Genomic DNA, 18,136 nt, shown 5'->3' with positions numbered 1-18,136 from the left:
TACTTGAGTTTGGACTGGATGCAGTCAGCAGGGTGGGATTAAAGAATTTTCACAATCAATGTGGTCCTTAAAGCCATCTAGATTAATCCTCATCCCCAGTGTAAGAATCACCTCCACTTATCCATACAACAAATGTTTATGGAGCCAGGTTGTGAGCTGGGATGTAGAATGATGAATATTCATTCGGTTTTTTAGCTTCTGATGGGGAAGAGAGACAAGTAACCAGGTAATTGTAAAGCCAAGTGAAAAGAGGTCAGACAGGAAACAACCTTGAAGTCTAGTAGAACATGGAAAATCCCAGAAACTGATTCATGACTGAGTGTAAGGCACAAGGGCATCAGGTGTCTGTGGTATGCAGAATTCTAAAGTGGTCCCCAAGATTCCCACTCCATGGTGTACGTGGCTGAATAATTCCTTCCCTTTGAGTGTGGGCAGGACTTGTGGATATGATGGGTTTTTCTCTCATGAATACATAATGTTACACGGCAAAGGTAAAGGGATTATGCAGCCATAATGAAGGTTCCAAATCAGTTGACTCTGAAGTAGTCAAAAGGGAAATTGGCCTGGGTGGACTTCATCACAGAAGTCCTTCAAAAGAAGGTGCAGGCCTTCCTGCAGGAGAAAGTCAAAGCAGCAGAGACATTCTCTTGTTCACCTTGAAGACGTAAACTTCCATGCTGCGGAGAGGGACACATGGCAGGGAGGCGAGCAGCCTCTAGGTAGGGAGGGGCTCGGTTCTACACCACAAGGAACTGAATTTGGCCAACAGTAAGCTTGAAGAGGACCCTGAGCCTCATTTGAGATCAGAGACTTGGTGGGCAGCTTGATTTTAGACTGGTGAGACCCAGGGCAAAGGACCCAGCTAACCCACACTCGGATGCCAGAGCCGTGGGAAAGATAATACATTTGTGGTACTTTGTTACACAGCAAGTGACTGAAAATCGCAGCCCAAACAAACTCAGGCCAAAAGCCTTATTGGCTCACAGAACTGAAAGGTTCTTGCCCTTCTGTGTCCTCTCTCCATCTCTCAGCTGCTCGCCCCTTCCTGTTGACTGCACTCACCTACGGGTCTTGGGTCACAACAGGGCTCTGGCAGTGCCTCTGGCAGGGTCTCACGTACTTCTACGTCTGACTCTGTGAAATAACAGTGGATTTGTCTTTGTCCCAGAATTCCCCGAGAACAGCCAGAACATGTCCCATTGGTGCTGCCATCTGCCTGGGCCTGGACCAGTCACTGTGGCCTCTACATGCTGATTGGTTAGGCCTGAGTCTCCTGCTCCACCACTAAGCCAGGGTGGAACCCTGTACCAAACTCTGGGGCTGAGAGTGGGAAAGAGATGGAGAGACTAATTTTAGTGATTGACCTCGGATTTACAACACACGTCTTTAACCAGTTTGCCTTCAAAGGATATCCTGCTTCGTGTACAGTATAAGGCCTTAAAAAAGTGGATTCCCATTTCTTCCCTTCTGTTCTTCATGCTGTGGTCATATACTTTATTCTTTATTACTAAAAAAAACACTTTTTAATGTTTATTTTTGAGAGAGAGAGAGAGCGTGCGACTGAGCACGAGTCGGGGAGGGGCAGAGAGAGAGAGAGAGAGGGAGACACAGAATCCTCCGAAGCGGGCTCCAGGCTCTGACCTGTCAGCACAGAGCCCGACGTGGGGCCCAAACCCCACGTGGGGCCATGAGATCATGACCTGAGCTGAAGTCGGCCGCCTAACCGACTGAGCCACCAGGCGCCCCTATTCCTTAAAAAAATAAATAAAACTATGTTTATTCATTTTCGAAAGACAAAGACGGAGTGCAAGGAGGGGAGGGGCAGAGAGAGAGGGAGACACAGAATCTGAAGCAGGCTTCAGGCTCCCAGCTGTTAGCACAGAGCCCGACGCGGGGCTCAAACTCACGAACCGCGAGATCATGACCGGAGCCGAAGTCGGACGCTCCACTGACTGAGCCACCCAGGTGCTCCTGTTTTCTACTACTTTAAATCCCTTCCTTCTCTTCCCCTTCTCCCACCCCCGGCCCCCACCCTGCACTTGCAGAGAACTACTTAACTACATTCTGTCACTAGAGATTAGTTTGCATTTTCTAGAATCTTACGTGGATGAACTCAAACAGTGCATACTTTTGTCTGGCTTTCACTCAGAGTTATTTCAAAACCAATCCATGTTATTGGAGAAGGTTATTCCTTTTATTGCTCAGTATTTCATTGTACAGATATACCACCATTCATGTATACATATTTTTTATTTTTACATTCGCTATAAATACACATTCTAAAGGGTGGCCCATGAGTCAAGAATGGCTTTAAAACAATTTTAAATGATTTGGGGGAGAAAGTCAAAAGAATTAACTTGTAGCACATAAACATTACGTGAAACTCAAATCTCAGAGTCCACAGTTTTATTGAAACACAGCCATGCACATCTACCTATTGTCTAAGACTCATTTCATGCCACAGCGTTAGAGTGCTTACAAGAGGACACGCAAAACCTAAAATATTTACCTGCTCCTTTATAGGCTTGCTGACCTCTTTAGACTTAAGGCAATTCAAAACTTTGAAATTTTGCTTTCATTTCTTCCATTTCCGGCACTCTTTATTTCACGGTAGGCTCGCTCACATTTCTGTCTGGTTTCATATTCCTTCTGCCTGAAGAACTTCAATATTTCTTGTAGAAACAGATCTTCTGGCAATGTATTCCTCCAGTTCTTTTTTAGTTAGAAAAGGCTTTATTTGTCCTTTATTTTCAAGGATATTTTCACCGGGTGTGGGACTCTAGGCTGATAGGTTTTCTTCTTTCAGCACTGGTCACTCCATTGTCTTCTGTCTTGCATCATTTGGTAATTTTTGGCTTCCCCGGTATATCATATGTTATTTTCCCTCTGGGCTGGCCTCTAAGATTCTTTGTTTTAGCATTTTTGATATGCTTAGTGTGTGTATAGATTTGTTTGGTGTTCTCTGAACTTCTTGGATCTGTGGCTTGCTGTCTGTCCTTAATACTGGAAAATTCCCAACCTTTATTTCTTCAAGTATTTCTTTGCTTGTATGAATACATTTGGCCTCTTGTGCTCCAACAACCCACCGTGAGAAGAGCATACCCTGGGTAGCTTCGGCATGGGTCCCAAAAGGCACCACATGGAGCAAACCAGAGTCCAAAAACACAGGAGCCCAGCCCAGCCTTAACCTGAAGCAGAGCTGTTTGGCTGAATCCAGTTTAGATCAGCTGAACTATAGTTATAGTTGACCTAGAGATCTGTGTGAAGAGTTAGTGTTTTTGGTGACAGGAACAGAGAGCAAAAGAGAGAAAGAGAAAGTTTATAATGACTGGCTAGAAACCTGGACAGAAATTCTTGGCAGTGCAGCTATGGAAAGGCAGTCCAGGAAGAACTGGGCTGGGAGACATGGGGTCTGATCCCAGGTGCAGGCCGTGGTAGCTCAAACTTGCTCAGGCTGAGCCTCTTTCCTAACCAGCTCCAGCAGCCCTACCTCTGGGAAGGCTTCCTTGACTGTTCTCTCTGCCCCAAGTGCTCAGGATTCCTTTCTGCAGATTGAGTTTTTGTGACATTTATCTTAACCTCACCTCCCAGAGGCGACTACAGCTGGTATTTTATTTTCTTCCAATCTTTTCCTTAGGGGCAGTCTGTTTCAGTTTCTACCTTGAAAGGCCCTGAGGCTGTCTCCTATCTCCCTTGGGGCATTCAAACCCTACCCCCTAGCCTCTGTGGCCCATCTGTCTCCATGCCTGGGGTCTTGGGGGTCACTGTGACTTCCAATATCCACTTACCTTCAGAATGAATGGTCTTCCCTTCTGCCACCTGGGAATTTCCATTTCTTTCTTTGAAATTGGCTATGTACTTGAAAGTAAAGTGTTATTTTAGTCAGCATCTTCATGTATTTAGAACAAGAGGCAGGTGGTTATCTGAGTTAGCTGGGTCTACTATGTTGATTGGCAATGTGATTTTTCCTGGAAACATTTTCTTTTGAGTACAGTTGCCCCATTTGCACAGTTTTGTTTCCCACTTTTCTGTTTGACAAGAACACATTTCCCCTTGGGCTTATGTCTCATCTCTTTCAATCTCCACTGTTTAGCACAGGGCCAGGTTCATGAACACCAACTAATGTTTGCTGAAGGGCCTCTCATATAAACACATGACGTCTGGAAAGACCAATCAGGTGAATGTATAAAGGACACTGGGCTGAGGGGGACGGAGCTGAGTGGGTGAGCAGGGAACGGAAGAAAGTATTTATCAGTGTGGAGAGCTGTGGGTATGTAAGCTTCTTCGTAGGAAATTCACCGTGGGGTTCCCAGAACCGTTCATACAGAAAGAAGCAAGGTCCTCCCTTTCTGGGGACGTCTACAAATCTGTAGCTGAGACTGACTCACAGGGTGAGACCAGGAAATCATTTACCAGCTGCTGCTGCTTTTCCTTTTTCTCATTAGAGAAGGCAAGAAAACTCCGTCAAAGCGGGTGATGCAAGAATGAAGTTGACTCAGAAATACCCAATCCCCTCAGGAACTTCTCCAAGAAATGGATTGGCCATTTTATAAACTCCCATCTGGAGACATTATAGCGAGACCACGAAGAATCCCTGGTGATTATCATGGCCACAGGGAGCCAAATCCACACTGAAATTTGCTATACTGCAAGATTACTTAGCTTTCAGAAGATTAATTAAAAATTCAAAGAGACAGAATGATAGTCTTAGAGGGAAATGAGTGAGATGGGGTGGGCGCAGACAAGGTAATGCTGGCCTACATGCTAATTAGAAACGACTTACATTGTTAAAAATCTGTCACATTTAATGCATAGATTTTTTTTTTTTAATGTTTATTTTATTTTGAGAGAGAGAGAGAGAGCGAGCATGAACAGGGGAGGGGTAGAGAGCGAGCGAGACACAGAATCCGAAGCAGGCTCCAGGCTCTGAGCTGTCAGCACAGAGCCCAACGTGGGGCCCGAACCCACAAGCCATGAGATCATGACCTGAGCTGAAGTCTGACACTTAAGCGACTGAGCCACCCAGGCGCCCTGGATTTTTTTTTTTTTTTCTTTCTTAAAGAAGACACTTTACAATCATCTACTGTGAAACTGCAGGGATGAATGCACAAATCTGTGGCCTCCCTATACGTGTGACCTTGTCTTTCTGCATATGAATCTGCACAACTGTACAATTCAGAGTGGAAAGGAGCACTGAGTCCGCCTGCAGCATGTGCCAGGCACTTTCCAAGCACTGACTGTTGAGTCTGAACCACCACCCTATGAAGCAGGTATTTAGACCTCAATTTTACAGATGCAGAAAACGTTAGGACTTCTGGGGCAGAGGGGAAGAGAGGAGGATATGATCAGGAAATAAAGGGCAAAGGGGGCTTCATCTGTATTGGTAATGCAGACCTAACCTGAACGGTAGGCTCACGGGTGTGTTATAGCTTCTTTGTAACTGGCACAGGTCCAAAGTGTTATATGGTAATTTAAATCACTTGTGAAGATGCAGAGAGATTAACTAACTGACCCCAAACCATACACCCAGACAGAACTCTGTTTAGAACCAGGACACTTAAGTTCTACTAGGTTATTTCTCTGACATTTAGCACAGCATCATAGTAAGGTATAAAATCTAGAAAGTACTTGAATACGTGAAGATTGATTCCAGAACGAGACTATCTTGTGACACCCTCTATACGTCTATTTTACACAGAGAACAGCCTGAATTTCCTATTACTATATACAATGGTGGAAAGCAGGACTCTCTTAGCATCCAAGTCTACTAAATTGGTAAGGATCACTGCTGAGTCTTCAGCCACTTATGATTTCACCAAGGCCTCATTAAATAAACATTTTCTTGTCACGTTAGTTCAGTCTGGCCTGTGGCTTATAATTACAGCTGCAAACTTAAGAGCGAGATTCTTCTGATCTGAGATGCCCTTCATGCAACAGTACTTTCATTACTTACTGTGTGTGCATGTGCACACACGTGTGGTGGAATGTGTGCGTGTGTGTGTGTGGGAAGGTGGAAGTGGGAGCCGAGGATGGAATTACCATTTACTGAGCATCTATTATGAGCCTGGTATGGTGCTAAGCATTTTCCTTGTGCTACTCTATTCAATCCTCTTCAATCCTCAGGGATATTGGCATACTTTCTGAAAAGTTTTTATGAGGATGCACAGATTAGTAAGACCTACAAGGTCAGCGGGAGTTTACGTGTAGGCCGAGAGAGACAACAATACAATCAACGTTCAGGTGTAACCAGGCAGAAGGGCAAAGGGATAGTTATGGCAGTGGGGGAAGCAGGCTGAGGGCACTTGAGATAGGGTGGAACATCTGCTCAGATCAAGGTTTTTAGACACGTGTTTTTTGAGGAGGGAACCGGGGACTTCTTTACTTCAAAGTCTTCTGGTTACTAACTTTTTCCTTAAGCAGGAAAAGGCCCCAGGGAGACAGTCTCTCTAACAAGCATGTCACCAGGGACCATCAGCCACAGTCCCTATCGCTTAGGCACAAGGTAGGAGGGGATTACCAGCAGGGGGGGTAGGCAAGGACTGGTGACTGCACAATCACCCAACCCAACCCTAATCTTGGGAGAGAATCTGCTGGTGGGAATCTGCAGGCAGTGGTCAACAGCCAGATTTTTCCAAGAGATGTCTAACGGTCAGTTCTAATTATAACCACACTTGACAACAGGTGAGGCAAGATGAAATTTAAAGACTGAGAGGAAATGAAAATCCCCCAGTCTGTCAACCAATCTCCAGTTTTCTCAACTATTTTAGGACTATGGTAATTAGCCATACTCTGAAGACAATTTTAAAAACTAGATTGCTCTGTCTCTAACGGGCCCACTCCAGCAATTTAGTCTTCCTGTCTCCTGTATGAAATGGAAATAAATTCATGAAATGAAGTTCAGGGAAATAAAATAAAGTTCATGAAAGTTAGACATTTCAGATACAAGGTATTACACAATAGTTCCTTTCACCTAAACCACACGTTTCAACGCCCAATATTAATGACATGTGGATGTCATAAAATAGTATGCAGTGAACACTGAAAGGAAACTAGAAGTTTGGGATAACAGCACTTCCTCTGATTTCAATTTTTTAAAGTTGTGGTTAAACAAGAAAGATCGAATGGCAATTCAAATATATAATCTTACAGAATTTACTCATTTGGCAGTGGTAAGCAAGTCAACTAAATTTCACCTCTTTTACCAGCCCTTTGAGTAGTTTCTGCTTAAGCTGCCAAGTATGTTCCTGAAAGCTCACCAGAACATCTTCATTCCAGGCCCCAAGACTGCAAGTTGCCTCCAGGGCTAAGGTATCTCCAAGGCCGACCTTCCACAGGGCTTACTGCCATTCACTCAACACCGATCTTTTCTGCTAATGAACAAGCTGTCTCCATGGACCTTTTTATTTAAAACATCACTCAAAGCTTCTAAAATCAGTGTTAGAGCTGAAAAGGAACTCTGAAGACAACTCACCCAACCTCACCCTGACTGAACACACAGAGGTCCCGGGAGGTCCCAAGGATGGATAGTACTGTGAATCACTTGCAAAGTCAGGACCAAGGACCAATCCTCCATACCAGGGGGCCAGGGAAACTAGGTTTATTAAGGGCGTAACAGGTGCCAGATACTTGACATTTACTCTCATTCAATCCCAAGGCAGCAGTGGCCCCATTTCATAGATGATGAAACAGATTCAGAAGTTAAGTAACTTGCCAAGTGGCCAAGTATGTGACAAGGGCAAGAATGAAACCAGTCCTGTTTAGCAACAACATCACGCCCTCTTTACTGAATCTTGATGTCAAAAACGTCCAGACTTCAGTGCTCCTCAACCAATCTTAATCCATCCCATTTCACATCTCCATCAACCCAGTATTCAATTCAAAACACACGAGACCTAAGCCATCTAACACAGACGGTGTCGGTTTTTGAGAAGCATATTGCTCAGGCTGCAGGGACATTTCATGTTTAAATGTTTTTATTTAAAAAAAAAATTAAAGACCTTCATGGCACAACTTCTTCCCAGCACAGTTATGTTTTAGTTATACCAATTACAATACAATTACAACCAATAAATCAAGGGGACGAGGGGGAGCTTCTGACTTCAAACTTAAAAAAAAAAAAAAAAAAAAAAAAAAAAAAAAAAAAAAAAAGAGGGGGGCACTTCAAACAAAGTTAAAAATTACTTAAAAAACCTTTCAGAGTAATTGCCAACACAACTGTCTTATACTGGCATTGCGTTTCCTGCCATCTATCACTGCAGACACAGGCAGCCGCTGAGAAATAAAGTGTCCCAGTACAAGGTATACAGATGAGGTAATTTACAACAACACAGAAGTTGTTACTCTGTAAACCCTTGCCCCCCACCCACCCGCCCAACTGGGTCTTCTTTTTTTTCATGCTTCTGCAGTGACTCCTTAAGTAGCATTTTAAAAACTTCTATTTATTTTAAAAGGCTCTTGGGTGGCATTTCAGAGTCCTCTGCATTCACCTTCCGTCTCTTGCAAGGCCTGATGCGTGTTAGGAGGTCCAGCTGTCTGCAGCTCCCCACATCAGCCTCAGCCACAACTAGATTCTCTGAGCTACAAGGGTGGGATGTGAAGTCTCGATTTACAACCCTCCTCCCCACCTCAAAAGAAAGAATTCATTAGTCGTAAGTGTCCTGTTCAAATCACAATCCAGTGCAAACGTAATCACAAATTGCATCTCTGGCACATCCGGTGCTTTTAGCTTCTGCACAAATTCCACATGGTATAACCCCCACAGCATTCTAGGGCATAAAAGGGTCAAGAACAATAAATATCCACTGTAAGTGGCCACAAGAAAGAAAATCACCCTGCCACACTGTCAGAATGTTTTCCCTATGGTTGAGAAGCATTATAAAAGGAGGCTTTAGCTTCCTCTAAAGTTTACCATTATTATTCACGAAAGCCACCACCTTGATAAAGTTACTAGAGCCAAGATGGGTTATAAAGTTAGATAAGTTCATTAAATTCAACTCCTGAAACAATTATGTTTGTCTATGGCGCCCAGGCGAGAAAGGCTTATGATCTATAAAGGTAGGAGAAAGGGGAACTAAGACTTTAGGCCTTAAAATATGTTGGAAGAATTTTTCCTAGTTCCCACAAGCAGCTACTGTAATGAAAGAATAGGAGAAAATACAGAGCTGATGGTTTTGCTATTGTGCTTAAAAAACTAGGCTTCCTCAGTGAAGCACCTGATAAACTTAGGTGGTTGGATTACAGTGGAAAATCCACTTTACACACACACAAACACACAAAAACTGGCGACTTTTCCATCCCCAATCCCTGCACTGCTGAGACACAAAATGAGTTTTATGGCAAAGGATCCTTAATCCCCAGAGACGCTTTGGCTTGTGGTGCTTTTTTAAGGCCTCTCTGCCCTGCCCGGTACCATGGGTCAAATGAGGGGTGTATAAAAATGGGGGCCTTGGGAAGCCTCCATGGTACAGGGCTGCAGGCCCCTCAGATGTGAACGTGAGACACCCACCCAGCGAGACCTTTACACAGGGAACTTAAATCTAACCTTGATAAATAAAACCAAACGTTTATTTACACCAAAGAATTCCAACACTGGATCTTTCACATGTGAAGGACAAAGTATTATATATATACACACAGCAAGGGGTGGCAGGGCTGTAACAAGAGAGTTTATAGTTTTCCCACAATTACAGGTCTACCATTTCAGTTTCACTGGAGATAGTGGCTCTGCTCCTACCTCTCAGATACATTTACAAGACTGAGGGGCAGGTCTTCTCACTGGATGGCATGTGAAGGAAGGGGAAGAAAGGAAGAAAAGAAGGCAGGAAGCTTAAAATGAAACTCCGTGTGGCCACATCTTCCATTAGCTCTGAAAGAGTTGCTAGCATGAAACCTATATAGACAATGTTTGTTTCTTTTGCAAAAAGCAATAAGTTAAGCCCAGTAACTAACTGAATTCAAAATGGCCAAGTCAAAGAAAACTGGAAAAGATTTTGCCTCCCCCTCCCACCAGCTACAGAGCATGTGGGGAGATGAAGGCGGAGAGGACCAAGGTAAGGAGACTGGGAGGGAAGGTATTAACATTTTAAACTAAACTGGAACTAGAAGTCTAAGTGAGTTGGATTTAGGGCTCGGTTAATAAGACATGATTCAGATTGAAGTTTTCAGGACCTGTCTGCACTTTGGGTAGGTGATATTCAGCATCTCAATGAAACGAAGACATATTTCCACTAGATTCACCATGACAACCCCACTGAAGCACTTGGAGTAAAGTGATAAAAGTGACCAGCAGCACAACGCTCTTGTAGGTTGGGTCCTCCCTTCCTTCTTCCTTCCCACCTCCCTTGAAGAAGCTACATTTTTATAATCTCTGGAGAAGAGCATGAGATATAAATCCCCCAAAGTGTGGGATGGTGGGGGAGCAATGATGGACATGGGAAGAGATCTCCACCCAAATGCAGCAGCCGGGATTGAGGCTGGTTCATCTTTGTTCTTTAGTGATGAGAAATTAAATTTAAAAGGGGGGAAAAATTTTGTCCGTGAAATATTCCACCTGCAGGTAATTTTTCAGGGAATCCCCTGAGTTATGAAAAGTTCGAGTTAAAAAAAAAAAGAAAAGGAAAAAAAAAAGGAAAAAAAAAGAAAATCAGCCTATTATAATTTTTTTTTTTTTATGACTGAACTACTATAAATCCACAAGCAACGGTTCAGACACGGTGCTTCTGAAGTATTTCACCCCTCCCCGCCAGGCGCAAGCTGCATCAAGGAGAGCGTCGACTCCCCCACCTCTGCTTAGGCATCAGGAGACAGAAGGGGCCGTTACTGCTGAGCGCCAGCGGCAGCTGGAACAGGCATCCCAAGGGGGTTGGCAGCAGCAATCACTGGTGAGCCTGCCAGAGGTCCAAGGGGTGAAGGGGTTGGCACTGAAGAAATCCCTAAAAGAAAACAGCTAACAATGAGCCAGACACCAACCATGGAAATCTTAGTCCCCGGTTTTTCACCTGTTTCAAAAGTGACACAACAGTTATTCTCTTTTTCCCTTTTTTAAGTCATCTCTACACCCAACATGAGGCTTGAACTTATGACCCGGAGATCAAGAGTCACATGTTCTTCCGACCGAGCCAGCCAAGCGCCCCAGTAATTCTTTTTTTTTCTGAAGGCCTCTACACAGCCAGATTTTTACAAATTAAATCTAATTTCAAGTTACAATTAATTTCTAAGTCAATTGAAGAGACAGGTAAAGAAATCTAAGCTGGGGGAGTTTAAGCAGTTTGTACAAAGTACACAGCTGGTAAGTAGCAAATATCCTTGAATTGAAAACTGAGGCCTATCTCCAGGGCGGCGCTTTCCAACCAAACTTTCTGCTCTGTGATCTCTGTGAATATGGTAGTCACTAGCCACAAGTGGCTAATGAGAACTTGCAATCTGGCTAGGGCAACTAAGGAACTGTGTTTTAAATTGTATTCAATTTTAACTAATCTAAATAGCCACATGTGGCTAGTCTCGGCTCTACTGAACAGCACGAGGCTAGAGCCAAAGCTCACGTGTTCTTACATCATGACGCCTGGTTAGCTGGCAGCTTTCCAAATTACCAAAAGTCATTTTCGGTGGGGAAATGCAAAAATGGTGTTTTAGAATTTATTTGGTTTCTTCTACTCATCTAATGACCAGAATTACCAGTTAGATTGCCTTCCTCAACCATCCAGTTAATTTTCAAATTGTTACATATACACTTCTAGAACGGGTAATAAATTCTCATGGTTCAAAATACCAAAAGTGCAGAAGAGTATGTAGTGAAAAATTTCTCTTACCCTTTTGCTTGGCCAACTTATGGTACCATTTTTGGGGTGTATCCTTCCAGAAATATTTTATGCATATATATGAATATAATTATGTAAGAATGTGCATATAAAAATCACATATAAAAATGTGATTATGTATTCTTGCCACTCCTCCTGGCCTTGGACATGGTGCGGAATCTTGTTTTTATTCCACATGACTATTTTGGAATTAGAGGTAAAAAAGAACATGAAACATTTATTCTTTTCTCTGGCCATATAGCTTTCCACTGAATGGATATCCCATAATTCATTTTATTAGTTCCCTACTGAAAGCTGGAATGTTTTGCTCTTACAAATAAGGCTACAATCAGCAGCCTTGGATTTGGATATATATCATTTTGCCCATAGGCAAGATACCTTGAGGATACCTCAAGATACCTTGAGTTCTAAAAGGTAGCTAGTTCTTTAAAAAAAGAATTGTGACAACAGTTCTTTGAGGGTGTCTGACTAAATGTCCTGACTACAAGTACACCCATATGGATGTTACCTACATGTAGAATTCTTAGGGGATAAGTCTATTGTTTCTTTTACAAAAGTGTGTATTCTACACACAAACTTGCTTTCAATCAAGAAGACTCAACAATAATGAAAAATCATTTCATACAAACCTTTACAATTTGCTAGGCACATGACAGATGCTCTGGGAGAAAACTGGAGAAGCATCCTTGTACACGTACAGATCTATACACCTTTACCCCCACCCTCAATTTCTTAATCTTGTTTCTGGGAATCATGCAACTACTGTCACTCTAAACTGTGACAAAGATCTCCTTTTACTTTTCATAGTTTACTGGGACTTTCAAGCCTCTCCGTGAGAAATTTTTGGGACTCTGGCCTAGAAGCGACTGTCGATACCCTACTCAAGGCAGTGTCACTAACATAACCAGGTGTCAAAAAAGCATTTGGAAGCCTGGTGAGGAGACCACACAGGTCAGTACTGTCAAGAAGAAGATCAGCATTATAGAAAAGAGAAGGGCCATAAGAAATCAGGCCACAAAGAGGGAGCAAAACTAAAAATAACTGATTTCTACTGCCCCCCCCCCGGAAAGTTAGCAGAGAACTGACCTGACATCATATTGGCGCTGCTGACAGGCGTACTGCCCCCCGGCATGCTAGATGAGCCCATTCGAGCCTGGTCCTTCACAACAGTATCTAGAGAAGACAAAAAGGGTTAAGTTCTGTTACACTTGAAGGTAATGGTCTGGGGCCTTAAAGCAGCCATCCTCATTCTCTGTATGTATTTTATTTATAGTCCATGTTATTCCCAGAAGAACATAAAGTGGCAAGAACCTTCACCATGAATTAAACAACTAACATAAAATAGGATTATCTTTCCTATCAAACTGTGGTAAAGGCCAACTCTTAAACCAAATGGAAGGAAGATGTGGTCATTATCCATAGAAAAGCTAATTTAAAACAAAATGATCCTGTTAGTTTTTTTTTTTTTTTTTGGATCTTGTTAGGTTTTAATGAGACGATACAATCTAACCTGGCCAAGACAGTACTATTTTATCAGAGTAAATTGCTTTTATTTCGGTCCGCAGCTCAGCTGGTCAAGCATGGTGCCAAATGGGCAAAAGCTACAGGTCTGTGCAGGTTGATGCTATTACCACAGACCTCACTCTCCACCTCAATCAGCCTGTCCATTTGCGTCAGGCACAGAAGAGTGGGCAGGATTATAATCAGTTCACTATAAAACCATCCCACCAATCCCCAAGGAGTGATCCAACGTTAAGGCTAATGTCACAGTGAGGATGGGGTGGGACTAAGTGGCATTTACATTCAGAACAGCACCGTTAGCTATGCTCACAAACCCAGGTCAAGATGTTCATACAATAAGATATTCAAACCTCCTTGACTCTCTCCAGTGAACGAGTGCCAGACAAGGCCAGATAAAAGGTTGCCGTTCTAATCCAACTACTCCAGACTAGCCACTGAGAAATATCTCCCACACAGGAAGTAAAGCAGTTTGTTTAGGAGTGATCACGGGTCAAGTAGCCTGTGAGAGAGACAACCACGGTCCTCCCAACAATTCTGCAAGACTGTTCCCATTACTGTCTCCCATCTGAAGAAACCGAGGTTCACCGTGAGTCAAGTAACTTGAAGGCAAGCTAAAGGCAGTTGGGATTTCAACTGTTGGGCCCAGAGCTTTCTTCACAACACATATTCTCCCCTGCCTTGCACAGTCTCCTGGGTGGGCCTGCACAGGCTCTGTGGACTGGACAGTTAGACTCACAGAAATAGGGGTGCTCCATGGCCTCTCTTGCGGTAAGCCGTGACTGGTGGTCATATCGCAGCAGCTTGTCCAAGAAATCCAAGGCCTCGGGGCTGACAAGGTGCTGGTTTTCACTGTGGACAAAGCGTTCCCATCGCTTACGGGAGTGTCTGTAGAGCCAAAGTGGGAATGAGAAATAGACCGAGGGGCACAGAAGCCCAACATTTCACTCCTACATTTTCTTTAGTGGCTAGGAGCCCAGCCAATAGCAAAGAGAGATCAGAACTCAAGAGAGTAGGTCATGTACCCTCTGCCACTAGGGAGACAACAAAGCTAATTGGAGAGACTGGAAATAGCAGTGTTGCAGAAAAGAGAAATCTGGGTCCTCACGATTCTACAAAACATAATTCAGGTTACTTGATAGGATTAAAGGCCCCTGTCCTGTGTAGTAAAGAGGTCAGGTGGCTGGGTCACCAGGCCTCTTTCCCACCCCCACAGCAATTCCTGGCATCTCTGCCACTTGGCCAGCAGAAGCCTTTTTTCATCAGGCAAGTCCACCTCCTCCAGTTAAGTGGCTAATCGATTCGTATTGTGTCTAATTCCTATTGTCAGCATTCACGGTTTGCAGATCAGTCTTGAAGCATGCATTTCCTTTTCCTATTTCTCCCTTAGAGAGGGCTTTTGTCATTTGGAGAAACAAGCTAAATCAAGAGATTTTGGTTTTTGACTCTACACATTTCATTCACTTGACAGGAATCTGTAACCATAATCTCCACACTCAAACTCCTGGTAAGTGAATCTGGGAAATAGGCCATTTGGTGCAATCCTTTTACAACAGACCCGTTCATGCAGCACCCTGCATGGCCAGACCACCGACATACTTGCAGAGAAAAGTGTGTTGGCAAAGAAAATGTAACTATTTTGTTTTAGGACTTACCTGCCCAAGATATCATTGAAACGTGGATCTAATTCAATGTTGTATTTGTCAATATAGTCATATAAATCTTCTGTCCCCAGAACCTTGGCTATCCTCACCAACTAGGATTGAAGAGACACAAAAACCCACACCACAAACACATTACATAATTAAATCAACCGGCTTTAACTGAATTAACAGAAAGGGGTCACCATGACTACAGGTATGAATGCTAACTTCTAACAATATATTTCAAATTTCTTTGCATGGCAGGAATGGATTTCCATATAAAATTCCCTAAATTATCACTCAATGTGAAAGTGTCAGGAAAAAAGCAAAAAAAAAAAAAAAATTTAACGTTTATTCATTTTTGAGGGATAGAGAGACACAGAGCGTGAACGGGGTAGGAGCAGAGACAGAGGGAGACACAGAATCCGAAGCAGGCTCCAGACTCTGAGCTGTTAGCACAGAGCCCGATGTGGGGCTTGAACTCATAAACCATGAGACCACGGCCCGAGCTGAAGTCGGACACTTAACGACTCAGCCACCCAGGCACCCGAACAAATGGTCTTATAACCTGCTTCCTTCCCCTTGAAATGTCTCCTTGATCAAGCACTGTCCTGCTTCACAGCCCAACTGAAGATGTCCCTTCTTCTGGGAAGCTGCTCTTGTACATTCAGACCACTCTCCCACCACAACTGCCTTTTGTACCTGGTCTATGATTCTACTCTGACATTTATGACTGTAACTTATTTCCTTATATGTTCAGTTCCCTTACTGGATAGACTATGAACTATTTGAGAGAAGTGACTATTCTTTTTTTCTGTACTGCTTGGACTGCATGGTCCTGAGAATAGGGTTACTGATTTTTAACTGAATTCAGGTGGTATTCTTTGACTCATTAAAAATGGTCATTGTGCTCAAATAAAGCAACAGTACCTTCCACAATGTCCTAGAATCATTCCAGGTTCTTTTGAAAGAAATGGCCCCTTGTTCTTTATGGGAAAGTGAAGCTAGTATAAAAAACATCATCTACAAACATCAACTTAATCCGTATAAAGAGACAAAAGGATCACAGAAACACTACATATAAAACCCAACACGTTGGAGGAAACATTCCCAACATGTTGGGGGAAACAACTCTTTAATGAAAGCTTACACTAGGAGATTCTAAGGTAATGTTTTATTTCTTAAACCAGTATTCTTTTAATTGTATATGTTTTATAAAATAATTTTCAGGGGCACCTGGGTGGCTCATTTGGTTAAGCATCTGACTCTTGGTTTCGGCTTAGGTCACAATCTCATGGTTTATGAGTTCGAGTCCTGTGTCGGGCTCTGTGCTGATAGCCTGGAGGCCGCTTGGGATTTTCTCTCTCTCTCTCTGCCCCTCCCCTGCTCACACTTTCTCTCAAAATAAGTAAACTTATAAAAATAAAAAAATAAAAAATTTCCATGTATATTTTGCAATAAAGCAAGCACTGCAAATTAAGACGACTAAGAGAAAAACTCTGATTTCAAAAGGCTCCCAAAACACCAGTCTGAAAATCAATGTCAGTTTGGCTGAATAAGCAATGAATTGAAGATATTATAGGGCCCCCCCTTGGAGATTCTGAATTAACAAGTCTCAAGTGGGGGCTGGTCATCCGTATTTTAGCAAGATCCGTAGTAGTTTCTAAATGGGTAGGCAGATCTAGCCATCATTAAGTTAGACCAGTAAGTTCCCTAATAGGAACAAAATTATCACCTGATCATAATTGTCATGTCCATGGAAAAATGGCTCCTTCCGGAAGATCATACTTGCCAGCATACAACCCAAGCTCCACATATCCAAACTATAATCATACATCTGCATTAAAGTAAAAAAAAAATTAGTTATCATACATGAAATATCTTGCAATTCAAAATAAAATACTGCTCTTTACTATTAAAAGTATATATCACTCCACTGACCCAAAGTCCAAAAGTCCAAAAACCAGTTAACACCTTCATGTATTTCTTTTCAGTCTTTTTTCTATATACCCGCCCCACCCCCGTTTCAAAACAATCTGTATACTATTTGGAATTTACTCTTTTCACTTACCTAAGAAGGTCCCACACTGTTACAGGCCATGGAAACCTTTTAATGTGTAGCATTATTTTAGTGCATAAATGTTTCAGAATTTAATCTTTAATTTCTCCTATAATTAGATAGTGTTTTATTTTTCATCACCATTATAAACAATGTTGTGAAGAATATTTTTATGCATAAAATGTGTTTTGGGCTCTGCATTATAGCTTCAAGATCCCAGAAAAGCCATTTCTAGGACAGAGTTTGAACTTCTCAATGTGTCTGATAAAAACACCTGCGAGGAGCGGGCATGAAAGGTACTCCCAAGGATTTTGTTCCTGTGAGGAGAAAGAGGGTTTTTGTTCTTTTTTGGTCAAGGGGAAGGTCTTTAAAATACAATTTAGGAAAATCACAAGAGAACATTTTTGAGTTTATTTTAAGGTTGGTTAAACCTTACAATTCTCAATTTGACTCCAAAGAGTATCTCTGGTGTACCTTCTCTTCAGTTAGGATCAAATGCAGATCTATTCATATTCTCCTGACGTTATGAAAATAAGAGCAAGTTATGATGGATGAACTGAAGTGACTCATGTTTTACATTCATATAAAAGGGACAGCCATGTATGTGCATAAATGGCCTACTCAAATGCACAAAACGACATTTTTACAAATTATGTGCAAAACACAGGACCGAAATTTTATCCGCCCTTCTCTTCTCACCTGATAGTCTACAAGTAGCTCAGGACCTTTGAAGTATCGGGAAGCAACTCTGACATTGTATTCTTGGCCAGGATGGTAAAACTCAGCCAAACCCCAGTCTATTAGTCGTAGCTGAAATTAAAAAAGAGGGAAGAATAAATCATGAGCAATTTTATCTTTCATGCTACCCCACACACTGCCATCAGAATACTCTTAAAAGGGGCGCCTGCGTGGCTCAGTCGGTTAAGCGTCCGACTTGGCTCAGGTCATAATCTCGCAGTTGGTGGGTCTGAGCCCCACGTTGGGCTCTGTGCTGACAGCTCAGAGCCTGGAGCCAGCTTCGGATTCTATGTCTCCTCCTCTCTCTGGCCCTCCCATGCTCATGCTCTGTCTCTCTCTGTCTCTCAATAATAAATAAACGT

At 42.7% G+C, this 18,136-nt stretch overlaps 1 protein-coding gene and 1 long non-coding RNA gene across 3 annotated transcripts in view; one reads left to right on the top strand and one right to left on the bottom strand.

Moving 5' to 3' along the window:
- The first annotated feature begins 5,941 nt into the window (after positions 1–5,941).
- On the top strand, positions 5,942–8,014 carry LOC131485565 (uncharacterized). The gene is made up of 2 exons (XR_009248914.1): positions 5,942–6,502; positions 7,276–8,014. It is a non-coding gene; the product is annotated as an uncharacterized LOC131485565 (long non-coding RNA).
- A 1,528-nt stretch (positions 8,015–9,542) lies between these two features.
- The window catches only part of CSNK2A1 (casein kinase 2 alpha 1), a 56,197-nt gene continuing 47,603 nt past the window's right edge, over positions 9,543–18,136 (bottom strand). For both annotated transcript variants that reach the window (XM_058685177.1, XM_058685178.1), the window contains 6 exons: positions 17,736–17,846; positions 16,713–16,814; positions 14,990–15,090; positions 14,074–14,222; positions 12,903–12,989; positions 9,543–10,931 (listed from right to left, as the gene is read on the bottom strand). In XM_058685177.1, the coding sequence (XP_058541160.1) occupies positions 10,816–10,931; positions 12,903–12,989; positions 14,074–14,222; positions 14,990–15,090; positions 16,713–16,814; positions 17,736–17,846 (666 nt within the window). In that variant the 3' untranslated portion in view covers positions 9,543–10,815. The remainder of the gene's footprint in view (positions 10,932–12,902; positions 12,990–14,073; positions 14,223–14,989; positions 15,091–16,712; positions 16,815–17,735; positions 17,847–18,136) is intronic.

The sequence above is a fragment of the Neofelis nebulosa genome, chromosome 9, assembly GCF_028018385.1.
Source record: "Neofelis nebulosa isolate mNeoNeb1 chromosome 9, mNeoNeb1.pri, whole genome shotgun sequence".
NCBI classification, from domain to species: Eukaryota; Metazoa; Chordata; class Mammalia; order Carnivora; family Felidae; genus Neofelis; species Neofelis nebulosa.
This window is presented reverse-complemented; position numbering and strand designations above follow the sequence as displayed.